The sequence below is a fragment of the Herpailurus yagouaroundi genome, unplaced genomic scaffold, assembly GCF_014898765.1.
Source record: "Herpailurus yagouaroundi ecotype Mexico unplaced genomic scaffold, PumYag 160, whole genome shotgun sequence".
In the NCBI taxonomy this organism is placed as follows: domain Eukaryota; kingdom Metazoa; phylum Chordata; class Mammalia; order Carnivora; family Felidae; genus Herpailurus; species Herpailurus yagouaroundi.
This window is the reverse complement of record NW_024412401.1, coordinates 21,185,814-21,202,182: the sequence shown is the minus strand read 5'-3', so window position 1 is coordinate 21,202,182 and position 16,369 is coordinate 21,185,814. Positions and strand designations below refer to the sequence as shown.

Below are 16,369 nucleotides of genomic sequence, written 5' to 3'. Positions count from 1 at the left end.
TTCGGATTAAAAACTGGCTGGCAAAATTCCTGAATATTTAACAAGCAGTTTTCCCTAGCTAGTAGGAGCTGGCTCCAGCATACCACTGGAGGGGGTAATAGGATGGATTCAGGGAGAGGGAATCCTAGGTAGCACAAACAGGTTGTACAACTACAAGTAACAATCTGGGAAATCACAAGTAGCATACTACTGAAGTGTAAAGGAGAAGAGTCAGCAGTTAGATGGAGAAAAGCTTAGTTTACCAGGCTGAGGAACATGAACTATATCCCATAGGTGAGCCACTGAAGGGTTTTAAGTAAGGGAGTGACATGACCATATCTGGTCTTTAAAGAGATCATCTTAGGAGAAGTGGAGAGAGTAAATAAGAGGAGAAATTAGGTAGGAAAGCTAGTTTGGCAGCTACTGTAGTCCAGAAAAGTGGTATAGGGGCCTGAGCTGAGGCAGTAACTGAGGATCTGGAAAGGAGACCGACTTAAGATGTATTTTGGAGGTAAATCTTCAGGGCTTGGTAACCAATTATTTGTGGGAGGTGGTGAGAAAGAGGAAAGAGTAGACAATACCTCTTAGGCTTTTAGTTTATGTGTCTGGGAGCACTATACTGGAATAACCAAACAGGAAATGTAAGAAAAAAATGGTAAGTTTTTGTTCTGGATGCGTGTGTGTGTGTGTGTGTATGTGCACGGGCGCACACATGCACGTGTGTGCTATGTAGCAGTGTGGTGGAGGGAAGGATGGAAAGTAACAATCAGTTCGGCTGATTTGAAATGCTAGTTGAACATCAAAAGTATCCATATCCAATAGTGATTCAAGAACTCAGAGAAAGAGGTTAGCAAAGAAGATTCTAGAATTGTCATCATATTGGGGCAATTAAAACTATGGAAGTAGATGAGATTGCCTAGGGAGAAAAACCTGGCCATTTAGATTAGACCAGGTCACAATCTAATCAAACTCTGATTTCCCTTTGGGATGATCTCATTCATGTGACTTCTGAGAAGAAAGGACAAGAGAGGAAATATTCTAGCACAGAGACTGAATAGGAGTTATTCCCTTCTAATACAAAATATGACCAAAAAAAACCCCACATACAAATGGAACATAATGAAGGTTTTATATATCTTAAGCCAGTACTGCAGGACCTAATAGGTTTCGCTCTTTTTGGAGCTCATCAGCTGCAGGTAACGGCTCATGTTGACTCTGATACAGGGTATCAGTACAGCACTCCGTCATTTACAAGCCTCCCATTCACAGTCTTCTATTACTATATTCTGCCAATTCTTGGGGTTTCCTTAGAACTAACTAAAAGAAGCTTTACATTTAGGTCCTGAAGGCTTTGATGGGGCAAAGTACCACATTCTTTTTGCTAAATCCCCCAAAGCTGACTATCAACAGCCTAGACTGTCGTCTGCCATGCAAGATGGTCTACTCTATTCTTAAAGCACTGTAGAACAGATCCAATCACATAAGGCGTGGCAGGCCTCAAGCTGTCCAGAGAATCCTGGTGGCCCTGACATCCCTGCCTTATCTCTAAATTTTTAGGGCTATTTCTTCATCCCTTTCCTTTATGCTTCTGGTAGTAAATCTAGAATCAAGGTTAATTTGAGAGAAAAAGGAACAAAGTAAAATTAATACATAGAAATCTTTAAAGCAGGATATTTTATTGTGACATTTCCTGAGAATACACTGTACAGTCTGTGTAGGCAAACATAAATATGTACTAAACACTGGCATCCAGGGATGTGACAAACTATCATTTGTGCTACGGAGATGGAGGAAAACTATATATATTTACTTTTATAAGCACAAATATTTCTAGTGACTTTAGGAACTGAGTGGCTGTAGTACAGGAAGTTACAATGAGACTTTTTATTGTACACCATTTTTAGTTTTGAACATGTGAATATTCAAAAAATAAAAATTAACACATATCTGCACCTTTCTCTTACACACTGAGTTGTGTGTTGACAGGATGGTGCTGACAGAAATGGCTCTGAAACTCACAAGGCTGGCCATCTTTGTTTTTGTGATTCTTAGAGCCTCTTTTTAATATCTCCTCAGAGTCTTAATTTTATCTTCACATTCTCATATACCCAGAGCCCCAGGACAGAACATTATTTTAGTTTTGTTTAGCAACTGTTTAGTTTAAAACTTAAATGCCTTAAGGTTAAAAAACAAAAGTGAGTCCTCACAAAAATACCTCCTACTTTCTTTCATAGTTTTTCACCTTCTTAATGAAGTAACATCAAATAATGGACAAAAAAAAAAAAGCTAGAAAGAAAGGAGAGAATTGAAAATGATATTTCTAAAAAGAATATAAAGAAAAGTACAAAGAAGGATCTGTGAAAGGAAGAAACAAGTAAAAATGTGAAAGTCTGATGACAAATTTGTATCACTGTATTTCAGTGGCTCATGCAGCAAATGGAAAGGTATTTATATTTATGACCATTATGTTAAAAGAATGGCAGTAAAGCCTGCCATAAAGGTATGAAATAGATTTATGAACCCAAAACTAAAGTTTGTCTCATCACTCTACAGCCATTGCCAACTCTCTGGAAATTCATCACCCACACATCACCTTAATGTTTATCTTAATCCAGAAAGAAACTATGAACGACAAAAAAATTTTAATTACCATTTTGGTGGCTAGAAGAAAATATTTTCAACCAACTTGCAGACAGAGACCATGTAAAAAAAATATACTAGATGTCTCACATCTCGCAGAAAGCATGAATTAGTCTGTAATTTGGTTCTAATGAGGCAGTGTGCACTAGTGCGGCTGTACCGATGGGTTACAGCCAGCATCTGTTCTGTTGGTGCCTCGGTCATTCCAGTTGTTGAATATTTTGAATGTCAGCCCTGGTTCTAGTATCACACATCTATGAATCCACGTGGCCTAATACTTCTAGGTGAGCCAAAGGCCCAGGCCTGTGAAAATGCATGGAAAACCTAGAAGTAAGCATGCCCATGACACTTGAACATGTCTTTGTCAGAGTTATCAAGCCACTGGTTGATACTGGTGGCTCTAATAAAATGTGTGATTCTGAAAATAGTACTCTTAATTACTGAAAGAAGTACTCTTTCTTAGTTAGGTTTGGGTCAGAAAGAGAACTTCAGAGTTGGGAGATTAGCCAAATCTCCCATCCATTGCAGAAATCCCTTCCATGATATGTGTGTGAATCCAGTAAGCCTTTGCTTGAACATTTCCATTGACAGGAAGTTAGTTCTCTTTTTCTTGGAACATCTCATTCCAATACTCTTATTTAATACAGGTAGGGTCCTCCTAATGGATTTCTGGATCCTTCTCTTGCAGTTCCCTAAAAAAATAATTTTCAAAAAGCAGCTCTCTACTTTTTTGAACACTTTCTCTTTTATTGAGGTTTTTTTCACTCTCAAGATTCAAGGGTTACGTCATGGTTGATTTGGGCATGATCATTCTTCCTCTCTTTAGTCTTGTATTCACTACCTCTGAGATACGGGTTTTTACATTTAAAAACACCTAACACTCAATATCCCTCCATTTCTTTAAACTCCTTTCCCAACATAATAGGCTCTTGTTACTGTTACTTGTTACTTATTTAAAAACTGAATACATCATTTATTATTGTTTTTTATAATCTGTATTTTAATTTAGCCACTTTGTATTTTCATCATTCTCCCATTATCTTTTGCATCTCAAAAAAGACATTTTACAACTTCCTTTAGAGAAGGACTTCTAGAAAGGATCCAGTAATAGCAATTCTTTGTTTTGCTGTCTGAAAAGACCTTCATTTTGCCCTCTTTCTTGAAAAATATTTTTACTGGATATGGAATTCTAGGTTGATTAATTACTTTCTTTCAGAACAGTTTAGGTGTCATTCCACTGCATCTGGCTTCCTCTGTTGCTATTGAGAAATCAGCTGTTAGTCTCCTTTGAAGGCAAAGTCTTTTTTTTTTTTTTTTCTGACTGCGTTTAAGATCTTTGGCTATGAGGTATGTCTGTCATATATGCATTTTTTTCCCTTTTAATCCTGCTGGGGATTTGTTGGGCTTCATTAAATATTGCCTCTGCCCCATATTCTCTTTTCTTCTAGTATTCCAATTAGGACATTTTATCTCCCACAACCCTTAAACTCTCTTTCAGTCTGTCCTTCTATGCTGCCTGTCCATACAATTTCTTTGGGTTTACCTCCCAATTCACAAATAATTGTTTTGTTTTTGTTTTTTTTTTACTATTTCCCTGAATATTATCTCCTCTATTCAACCCACCATAACAAATGCTACTGATGGATCCTGCCTTCAAATCTCTAGTTATTCCTGAATACTTGGTTCTACTGTTATCATCTTAGTTTTGTGCCTTATCTACTTTTAGCTAAGTTAGAGGGGTCTGGGGGATCTAAAACTTAGCATGCACACAACTAAGGCTTTAGCTTTCTAAAATATGGACTTGTTACTTTGGCCTATTACAGAATCTTCATCATCCCCCTCTACTTCATGATGACCTGAGCCCTAAAATATCATCTTTCCAGGATCTGGTCTGATTTTTGCCTATCCAAGCACAGATTCACAGCCCTAAATAGGCCCGTTTTCTTTCTGTCCCCTGCACAAGCCATGTACATTTTTGCTACCATGCTTTTGATCCACAGTCTTTTTACCAAAATATACCAAATGTGCTCACTCTGCTTTCTGATTTGTGTGGACAGTATATATTTTAATTTTTCACTCAGTTAGATATAATTCTTTAGTAATAAGTAAGTAGCTTAACTAGAATTCAGAATTAGGTATAACTCCAAAGTTTATGCTCTTTCTAATATATAGCACTACCCCTCAGTATTCAATAAATGTTGTTTCGCATAAGAAACTAGATGCTATAAAATCAGACATCACAATGCTTTACATTTAACTGGTTTATCTTAGCTTGGTTGGAACAAAACAGAATTTTAAATGGCATTAAAGTTTTTTTAACTTTATGCATATCAGTAAATTTCTCAGGAAATCTGCTCAAATAAAATTACTCATTCTCTGAATCTCTCTAATCAAACTATACAACCTACTTCAGGGTAAATGCTAACTCCTAAAATTGTTAGCCTAAAGGAATAGCTCACATATCCGGAAGTTCACTCCAAGGACCACTCCAGTGTCAAGGAAAAAATATTAAAAGCCTAATTTTATAAATTATTCTTGCGGTGATAAACAACCAATCCTGTTAAAACAGGCTGCACTACACCAAACTTACCCAATTCACTTTATAACAAATAGTCATTATCTTTGGGCTAGATTTTAATAATCATGAGAGTGACTGTTATTTGGGGTTTATAATACAGAACCCTCCTTCTGCATTAAAGTGCTCTTGTCTCTCTTTTATTTCTAAGTAATACATAAGAAATCAAATTGTCTTGAATTATCTTTAATAATTTATAGGGTCAGTTTTTAATGGATTTATATTACATATGTATATTTCTTTTCTTATATATATTATAGTACATATATGTGTTTTACATATATATTTTACACATGTATATATATATATATGTTTTATATATATATACTTGTGTAAAAGAACCCTCTCGGCATAGATTTTTTGAAAATAGTTGCTTAATTCTAGGCCAGTAAGGGAGGATAGACTGGAAAAGTAAACTATCCTTAGTATTTCTCTCATAGGACAGAACTTATCTCTCTTACCTTTCCTGTCCCGTCCTTCATCAACACATACTGGCAGACTTCCTAGGGCAATGCAGAAATCCAGACAAGAGAAGGAAGCACACTAAAATAATGGAGGACAGGCTACAGAAGATGGACAGTGTCAGACATCATGTGGGAGAAAAGAAGGAATTATCACAGTTAGCCACTTTGTTCAAGAGAAACTAATACTAGTTATTTTAAAGGTAGAGAGATAAGAAAAAAAAAAGAAAGCTCTTTTATTTCTTTGCAGCAAGGCTCCTTTTCATAAGAACAGAGGAGAGTTGCAATTAATTTGGAAATTTGTCTTCAGAGAAACAGATATAACTTAGCAAACAGTACAAAGGGACAAATGGTAAGATTTTTCCAATTTAAAAATATTAATCAAGAGATACAATTATAGGCATTGAGAAAAGAAAAAAAAGAACTATAATCTAGAAGCTGTTAAGAGACCTGTTCTATCTTTCTTCTCCAAGAGAATACAGACTATTAAAAGCAATAGGAATCCCAATGTTTATAGGTAAAATGATGAATGAGGAATATGCATGTAAGTATCCTTAACTGCATGGTCTTACGCTATGTAAAACAATAATGTCACATTTAACAATGGACTTCTAGAAACTGAAGGAAGTAGTCCAATGAGGAGCTTTTTCACATCAGGGACAATCTTCTGTACATATTTGCATGACATGAAATACCTCCTCTACCTCCTCCCTAGGAACTGACCCATCTACATACCACAGTGCTTGAAATACCACCATTGGGAGACAAGAATCCTTCAGATTTAATACAGCCTTTGTAATTTACTACTTTTTTCCACCAAATGCGAGAGCTGCAAAAGTTTGAAGCTACTCACACTGGCAGTGTGATTTCATTTCTTCCAATTAGAGACAGTTAATAAAGCTGGATACCTGCATGGATCAAGGCATAGGAAAGGGGGCAAAAGAGGATATGGAACTTTAGAAAAACTATTTTACACTTGGGTATAACCAGTTGCTGTTATGAATACAATATAGGTTAAAGCCTCTGTCTATGTGATTTAGACATTTCTTGAAAAATATTTTTTTAACTTTAAGATTTTATTTTTAACTCATGTATAGTTAACAGGGCATTTCCTTAAAATTAATGTTCAATTTTGACAAGTCAATTAAAGTCATGACATTTCTAAACAAGGTAAATGATAAGGCTACATTTTGTCAATAAGGCTATATTTTCTGTAAAGTAAAAGGTAATTTATGTAAGAATGAATTCATTTTGAAAATTTAAGTGATTTTTATCAATTCTGATAATATCTGAATTGGTCTATCCAAAGTTGTTAAATCAAATGCATACCTCATATTCTTTTCTGCAAACTTTGGAAATATCATTTTTTGAAGATGCCTAAAAGATAACAAATTTCTCCATTAGTTTATTACACATACTATTCAACACAGGACAAAAAGAACACAAATTAATATATGTTACTTGGTTTGGTATTCTTTATTTCATCAAGAAAAACCTTATGCTCTAATATTTAAAAGTTCCTAAAATACAACAAACAAATTTCATGCAAGTTCTTTAAAGTAAACATCAGCCCCAGAACCTACCCGATATGCTAAAGCTTTGCTCTTTTATGGCTTTAATCTCACATAATAACAGGGTCCTTTTGTTATTTCAGAAACTAGATGACTTTGAAGAAAATGTAAATCAGAGAATTTTTTTTCTTAGTTGAAATCCACTCTGTAGCAAATTTTCTTGTGAAGCTCTGCCAGGGCATTTATATTTTGCTTTTTCTTTAACCCTTCATATTCTAAATTCTCCTACTGACTTACGAGCCAATTTCCTCAGCAAAGATCCATATGCAATGGAGGGGGCAACTAAAGAGGAAAAGGCTTTTTCAGGCAATTAACAAAAGTAATTTTTATGTAATTCTCTTTATGCACCCTCCCACCCCCCATCCACTACAGTTCAAGCCTCTGCAACTCAGCTTCACCTCAATGGCTGGAGCACAGCAGCAGATCACTAGACTGTACACTGCTCAAAGAGTGTTGCTCAGGCTAAACAGCACAGTGGTCTGTATGAAAGTAAAGGTGACACCATGTCTCATGTACTCTGGTCCAGAAACCAGTCACTAGAAGAAGAAAGTAAGAGAAGGCTCTCCAGCTGTGATTTCAGGTCCATCTAAATTCCCACTTAAATCTACTCTCACCGCTTGGGAGTATGAGGAGCTAGGAGACCAGTTCTCCCACAGCACTCTGAGGAACCACTATGAAAATATACACAGTGAGGAAGAACTCAACTTGAATTGGACCAGAGATCTATCAGATCAAAGAGAAGTCACAGTTCACCGTAGGAGTCATGCTCACCTCAGGAGCAGAGAAGGGATAAAAGAACATGCCCAGGGTAAACCCATGATGAAAGAGAGAACGGAAGATGAAAGTGAAATAAGCCAGCTGTGTCATCTGCTCTCATCCAAGCATACTCTAAATTTACACAACCATTCGGAGTCACTCAGCACTGACTAAGCATGACCACAGGAAAGTACAAAAGGCCTCAGCTCCTGTAATGTTCTTTCTTTGCAGGGCAGAGAAAAGTTAAGAAAGAATAAGAGAAGGTTGAGTGTCTTACATGCAGCAGCCACAAATGAGAAAGCAGCAAGTCTAAAAGGCAGTGGTCTATGTAAGAAATGCTAAATTTGTAGTTTTTATGGGTCACCCCTCCAAAGGTATGAGGTGGGCAAGGTCCAAGACATAGACGCAGCTAATACTCAAACTGTATCCCATGCTGCTCACGAGCCTGATTGCCATGTTACCTGCTTGCATGCCTGTCGACACTCCAAGGTAATAGCCAGTTCACAGCAGCCTAAGCCAACCCAGCCATCAGACTTCTTAAACACACCTTAAAAACAAAAAGTTCAAATGTTTCAGTCATAAGGAGTAAGAAACACAAATGGCATGCCCAATTGGTTCGTGGATACCAGTAAAAGTCAAAGCAGGTGTCTACAGGAAAACTAGCTCAGATAACAAGGCCTCAAAATTATTAAGGCCCTCCTCCCCTGCTTACTCCCAATGCTGCCAGTCTTCTCAGAGGCCCTTACAGCATAATTACCAGGTGCTCTGTTTTTTTCTCTCTTCCCTCTGCCCACCCTAAACTCTCTTTAGATCACTCTCCCTCTTGGGTAAACAGCATCTCTACAGGACACACAGGTTAAGAAAATAAGGAGAGTGAATCAGAGGCAAAGACTGTGAATCAGAGGCAAAGATTCCAATTTAACTTAACATGCAAACAAAAAGGGCATAAGGATTATTGTACTCAAAATATTAAGTAACTAGAATGGTGTAAAACCTATGATGCTGTTTAGAAATTGATACTTATTGAACAGAAAAATACATCTTCTGTGGGTAAGAATGGACTTTGGTGGGTACACTTAATTATGGGGCAAAATGACTACTCTGTTGCAGTTTATACTCAGCAGCTGTTCTCCAACCAAATTACTGTGATATCAAAAGGTGATGCAATTATAAAAAGTGTTCTAATGAATTTTTTACATCCACTTTTGCAAGTATAAATGTCAACGAATGACTCCTAGGATAAAATTAGGAGACACAAGTAGTAATTATGAAAAGAGAAAAGACATATGCTCATAGGCATGTGGCAAATTTCACCTTATCTATTTTCAGAAATATTTTACACTGCTTCCATGTAATACATATGTCTGCAAATTCACATCTAAGTTATATTATTATTTAATATAATAATATATTAAATTGAAGGTATAAAGAATTCAATGCAATAGCTAACATAGTTCTCCAAATGAAATTAGGACTTAACACAACAAATAGAAACATTCCGCTAAAAAACAAAAGTAAACAAATGGCCTGCAGATGGACAAAGCTCTGAAAATTATAAACCACCCCAATTTTTAAAATTGGCTAGAAATACTGAGTATCGTAAGCTTCTGTATCCCTACATGTTTTAATGGTACAAAGGGCAAGAGACTTGCATCTGGCCCCATTGCTTAGTACAGTTTCCTCTAAATCTCTGGTGCTTACTTTCAGAATCACTCACATTTTCATTATTTTGAACGGAACCAACGTAGGTCATAAATTCTGTGAACTTTTATACCCTACTGCAGTATATTGCTGCTTCCATACACCTGGTAGCCTCTTAGAAACTATTAAATTGTCCAATAAGCATTTATAATATTATGTACAAAGGACTCCATTAGGTATTGTATGGGCTATGAAATAGATAAAATATATGATTTATCCAATTATGGAGATTACATATGGAGGTATACTATCTTAGATATATATTATATACAAATAATTCCAGAACATTAGGTAGCGGGATAATTGAGAGAACAAGCAAGGATATGGCCAATTCCAAAAAGGCAAATAGTCCAACTTGTTTGAAATACAAACTTCAAACAGTGTGAAAGCCTTTAGAGTTCAGAGATACATAAAATACACTTCCTTTTTTCCTTTTAAGGCACTGGCTTTAACCAGAACTGGAAGACTGTGAATGCCAGGCTAGGGAGTCTGAGCTTTATTTTGATGGAAGTGGATATCCCCGGAGAGATTTTCTTCTTTTTGAAGGAGCCGGGGAGGACAGCTATGATATGTTGAAATACCAGCTACAAGGTTGTTACAACAGTCTACTCCAAGAGCATAACAATAATGGTAGGCGTAGAAAGGACAGATGCAAGATTTTCCCAGGGGAGAGTCAATAGAGCTAAAAAGAAAAAGCAATCAAAGGTAACTTGAGGGATTCCAGTCTAGTGTCATTCACAAGACAGGCCGTTATGAGTCTGGTTTTAGGTTTGCACTTCAGTTGTCACCAGGATGCAGAGATCCAGGTAGACATGTCTAGAAGTCATGAGCTATAACTTGGATTTGAAGGTTGTCTTCCCAGGGCTGATTAGTTAACAGTTCTGGGAAGGAAAGCAATTATCAGGGTAAGTGTGGACGGAAAAGGGAAGGAATGACCCAAGTCCTTATGGGGGGAGAGGGGAGGTAAGAGAGGATAAGGTCATGAAGCCAAGGTGGAGTCACAAGGAGGTAATGGTCAACAGTGCTGCAAGGCAGTCAAAGGTGATAAGTACTGAGAAAAGGCCATAAGATTTAGGTACCATGAGATCCCGGTGAACTTGCAAAGACCAGTTTCACTAGAATGGTAGAAGTAGAGACAAGAGCACAATTAATTACTGAGCGAATGAGAATAAATTATACATTTGAAAATTTGGATGCCTACCAAAAAGAGAAGATAGGAACTCAAGGGGATACATTAGGTTACAGGACTAAGACACAGATTTTACAATCACAAAATAAGTTTTTTTGTTTTTTTTTTTTAATTTTTTTTTCAACGTTTTTTTTTTATTTATTTTTGGGACACAGAGAGACAGAGCATGAACGGGGAGGGGCAGAGAGAGAGGGAGACACAGAATCGGAAACAGGCTCCAGGCTCTGAGCCATCAGCCCAGAGCCTGACGCGGGGCTCGAACTCACGGACCGTGAGATCGTGACCTGGCTGAAGTCGGATGCTTAACCGACTGCGCCACCCAGGCGCCCCCAAAATAAGTTTTTAAAGATAAAATGCCAAATGTTATTTAGCTATTGCTTACCTGGCAAAGATGAATTCATACAACTCCAAATTTCAACCTAAAATTGCAATCACCAAAAGGCTTTTATATAATCAGTTCCTAAATATGACAATTCATACAGAAATTATGTACAGCTAATTTGATTATGTTTGTCTCTATTTAATCAATGTTCTAAGACTACATGAGTATCAAGCAGCTATTCAGGCTTTTATATAACCAGTTCCTAAACATGACAATTCATACAGAAATTATGTACAGCTAATTTGATTATGTTTGTCTCTAATCAATGTTCTAAGACTACATGAGTATCAAGCAGCTATTCAGGGGGAAAAAATAAAACTGAGATGCAAAAATATTGCTTGCTCTTTTCCCATCTTCCCATCTAAGAGCACTAATGAGGAGTCTGGGTTCTCAGGATGCTTACTGGAATCACTGTTTCTAAGCAAAAGACAAAGTGTCTGTAGAGCGAGTAAAGGCAAATGTGTCAGTCAGAATTGTTTGATCAACATTTCCCGCCTCACATAATGCAAGCTACCGTATCTAAGAAGGCTGTCTCATGTAAGCTCAGACTTCCTGAGCCTAGCCCGTGAATATCCCGAACACTGAGAATGGCCCCAGCACTGGAGACATGTTAAGTTACATGATTCAGACAGGCAAGCCAATATATCTATAGTACACCAAAAAATGGGAAGATAGGAATAATGAGAAGTCACACATTTCCCCTTACCCCAAATTGAACTTTTGAAAATCAAAATAAATATAAGATTTAGTTACTATGGTTTTCATAAAATTGTCAAAATAATGAGTAAAATTCCAAATTCCAGATAAACTTTATAATGAAATTTAAAGACTGCAATACATGTACATTTAATATTATTTTTATACCTACATTATAGGATAAATGATAAAAGATGAAAGATAATATCTACCGAGCAATCTGTGTGATGATCTTTTAAAAGTACCTTGCTAAATCGAACATTTTAATCTGATCACAACTTCAAACCATTTTAAAAAATTTCCTGAATCAAGGAGTTAACTCATTAGATGGCTTCACTTAGACAAAAGCTTCCATAGTTAAGTTAAACAAGACCTACCATTGTTTCAGGGCAATAATCTGGGGCTCTCTGTAACAGATGCTTTAGTCGGGATTCACTTTTTGAGGAGAATATCTATTTGACAAAACAAAACAAAACAAAACAAAAGGTTTTTGTGGCATTTTTTTTTTGGTAAGAAATAAGAATGGGCAAAATTTATTGTCCTCTATAGTTATCAGTTGTCTAGAATATTTTCCAACTTCCTTTTATAAATGGAAAACCTTTTGAAAGATCTAAATTAAGCTGAGCTAACATCTCTTAAAAGGTTGGTTAGTTTGGCAAATAATCAAGAAAGTCCATATATGCAAGTCTAGACCCTTTTCTAATGACCAAAAATGGAGAAAACCGGCTACCAAATCTGTTGGAGAACAAAGGAGAAAAAGAAAGAAGAAAACAGAAAAGGAAAAAAAAGTTCATTCTAAACTGTTCTATAAACTGCTTTTAGTTAACTGATGACAATGTAAAACAGATTATGTCATAACCTTGATATTAGTGACGAACAAATTTGTGAATAGCATTATGGCACAAACTTCCATAAAATGGCATTAAATAGAGACAAAGTCATGGTGGGGGGGTAGGGGCTTTTATTTTATTTTTTCATTTTTATTTAATTTATTTTTTTTAATTTACATCCAAGTTAGTTATCATATAGTGCAGCAGTGATTTCAGGAGGCACAAAGTCATTTTTAATAAAGATCCTGAGGAGCTGACAAGTTTGTTCACCAGGCTAACTGGCTCTCTTCCAGAATAGAACATTAATTAATGTGATTACAATTTGATGTCTCAGTAAATTATAAACCATTACATGTATCAGACAGAACTTCATGGTTACCTGCAAATAGTCAAGACTGTGAAATCCATGAATGCTAAGGACAATGAAAAAGGATTTATCTCCAGTTAGTTTTAATAGCCATTTTTCTCCCAAACTATCAACTATAATTAATAAGTGACAAGAGCCAGAATATCACCATTTTGCAACCCCTAGTGAATTAATGCATTTAGGCAATTATCAAGAATGGCTGTAATGTTAATTACAAAAAGAGACAACCAGACACAAACATTATAAGTAAGATCTGCTCAACAAACAAAACAAAACAAAAACCTAACCTGAATCTTATCAAGCCTCTGGACTTGTCTCATTAGGTAACTGCTAGCCATGTGTGACCATCTAAATTCAAACTCAAATCAGTTAAAATCAAATAAAATTTAAACTCAGTTCCTCAAACTTCTCTTTCTCTTCAATCTCTTTTTTTTTAAGTTTATTTATTTATTTTGAGAGACAGAGAGAGTAAGTGCAAACAAGTGGGGTAGGGCAGAGAGAGAGGGAGGGAGAGACAGAATCTCAAGCAGGCCCCACACTGTCAGTGAGGAGCCTGACTCAGAGCTTGAACCCACGATGAGATCATGATCTGAGCCCAAACCAAAAGTGATGCTTAACTGGCTGAGCCACCTAGGCACACCTTTCCTCAACTTCTTTAAACACATTTCAAATGTTTACCTGGCACATATAGCTGTGGCTACTATATTGGATCACACAGATACAGAATATTTTCATCACTGCAGAAAGCTCTCTGGATAGCCCTGCTTTAAATCTACCTACCACTTACTAAGACATACAGAGGAAAGAGGAACACATTAAATGATATCACGGGTTACAAACAGCATAATTCAGATTGTGAGAAACTCTACAGGATAAATGACCAGACTTATTCATTAAATAAGCAAAGTTAGGAAAGCAGTGTTTCCAAAAGCAGCAGAACTATTTTAAAAGCTCCCTTATGGTGACACTATCTAGGGACCATTTCTGCTTTTAAAAGCTACTGTTCTGGCAGTAAATTTGCAGAAAACCTAATTTGCTATATTGTTTTGACATGAAGTCTCTAGCAGTTACCTAGATGAGCTGAGTCACTGTCTTGTTTTATAATTAGAGAGTATCTTGCAAAATCTTTCTAAATTCACAATATTGTTTGAGAGAAGTTTTAATCCCAGTTAGGTAGCTCTCTAAATTTTAGGCAGTGACAAAATCTACATTATTGAAAACTCTTTAAAAGGCAATTGAGGCCATTCATTCTCAAGTGCCAAGGCCAGCACTACACAACCAAGGGGATGAAAGAAAGGCAGACTTTATGACCAGGTATTGTCTCAGTGGAATTTTACTTAAAAGGTTCAACCAGAAAAATTCAAATTCACAGTAAAGTTTGAAGAGCAGTACAACACCCACACAGTCTTCATGTAGATTACTCATTATTAACATTTTGCAACATTTGCTTTAACTCTCTCTACATACACAGATATTATTGCTATTTTGGAACATTTTATAATTCATTACAGACATGATCATTTATTCCTAAATCCCAGCATGTTATCTCCCAAGAGCAAGGATACTGTCCTATGTCACTGCAATACAATCACCAAATTTAGGATCACAGCATTGATACATTATTACTAGAGCCCATATTCAAATTTCACCAATTTATCCCAATAACGTTATTGATAGCATTTTTTTTTAATTCCAGGATCACATATTGCATTTAGTGTCATATCTCTGTAGTTCCCTTTAATCTTGAAGTTTCTTAACACTGATAACTTTGAAGACTTCAGGCTGTTGTTTTGAGGAATATCCCTCAATCTTGGTTTGCCCTATTGTTTCCTCAATGATTCAGGTTATGCATTTTTCGCAGGAATCCTACTAAAGATGCTGTGCTCCTTTTCAGTGCATCATGTCAGCAGACACACATTAATTTGTTCCACTACTGGTGATGTGAACTGTGATCACTTGGTTAAGGTGCTGTCCAACAGATTTCTCCGAAACAATTATACTTCACATAAACAGTTACATAACCAATAGCCTTAACAATTATTACATAAGCTTACCTGTTCACATACGTCATGGCACATTTGGTTATCCTTTGAATGATTACAACACAGTGCACCTAGGAGAAAAAATAAACACCAGATGTTGCCCACTGTTAATTTAAAAAGATGATTAAACTAAATCAGATGGCTACACAAAACACTTATTCAACAGATTATTATTCATTTTAACTCAACAAACTTTTACCACATACCTATCACAAGCCAAGGCCAGTGCTGGGTTTGAGGACATGGTCCCTGCCCTAAAGAAGCTTGCAGGCTAACAGGGGAGATGGTCATACATACTTTCTGTGTGCCAGAATTTTACTAAATTTGCTTTATGCATTACACCTCATTCAATCCTTATAATTACTCTATAGGCTAGATTCTATTATTGTGCCTATAATGTAAGACTAAGCGATAAAAAGGAAGTGAATTTTGTTTTGGACATGTTAAATATAAGGTTCCTATCGGACACCCAGATGGAAATTCCAGTAAAATCAGAAAATTCAAGCCTGGATTGCAGGTAAAGTCAAGCCTAAAGATCCAATTTGGAAGTCATCAGTATAAAGGAGGTACAGTACATGGAAACGGGTGACATTGTCTAGGGAGAGGTCTAGTGAGAAGTGACCACAGCACCAAATTCAAAAAACACAAAATCTGAGACACGGGAAGGAACAAGGAAAGAGACAGAGATGCAACAGTCAGAGGGGTAGGTCAGCCTCGAGAGAGTAGCATTAAGAAGAGGGAGTAGTGTCATGCACCCAAACATACAAGTTAGATTGAAGAATCAAAAAAGGAAATGGCCACTTAGTAATCCTCAAAAGGTATGCTGTGGAGAAGACGTGAATGATACTAAGGAGTAAACCAGAGGTGTGGAAGTATAAACAACAAATATAGGCTCTCAAGAAGTCTGGCAGAAATGGGAGGGAAAAAGAGAGTAGCAGTTACAGGAGGAAGCAGGATCAAGTTAAGAAAACCCTCCCTCCCCCTTTTTAGTTGGCCTTGGTCCCTGATTCCTTGGAGAAAGACTCTAAATCCTGGGAATTTCTAGAGTAATAGCTGTATCTTTGTTATGCTAGTGAGGTGGACTCCCCCCTCAGATAGCTTCAGGATGGGGACTGGCCTAGCCAGAAACACTAGCCTTATGTTTAGAAGGCTGGGGTTTTGAGCCACAGGACATCAGCCC

The 16,369-nt window shown here is 36.6% G+C and overlaps 1 protein-coding gene across 3 annotated transcripts in view; it reads right to left on the bottom strand.

Moving 5' to 3' along the window:
* Positions 1-16,369, bottom strand: part of RECK (reversion inducing cysteine rich protein with kazal motifs) — an 87,183-nt gene that overhangs the window by 58,818 nt on the left and 11,996 nt on the right. For 2 of the 3 annotated variants that reach the window (XM_040481671.1, XM_040481670.1), the window contains exons 2-6: positions 15,202-15,260; positions 12,328-12,402; positions 11,255-11,291; positions 8,444-8,529; positions 6,985-7,032 (exon numbers count right to left, since the gene is read on the bottom strand). In XM_040481671.1, the coding sequence (XP_040337605.1) occupies positions 6,985-7,032; positions 8,444-8,529; positions 11,255-11,291; positions 12,328-12,402; positions 15,202-15,260 (305 nt within the window). Of the gene's footprint in view, positions 1-5,655; positions 5,736-6,984; positions 7,033-8,443; positions 8,530-11,254; positions 11,292-12,327; positions 12,403-15,201; positions 15,261-16,369 lie in introns of those variants that run through there. The other variant, XM_040481672.1, reaches the window with a different exon arrangement.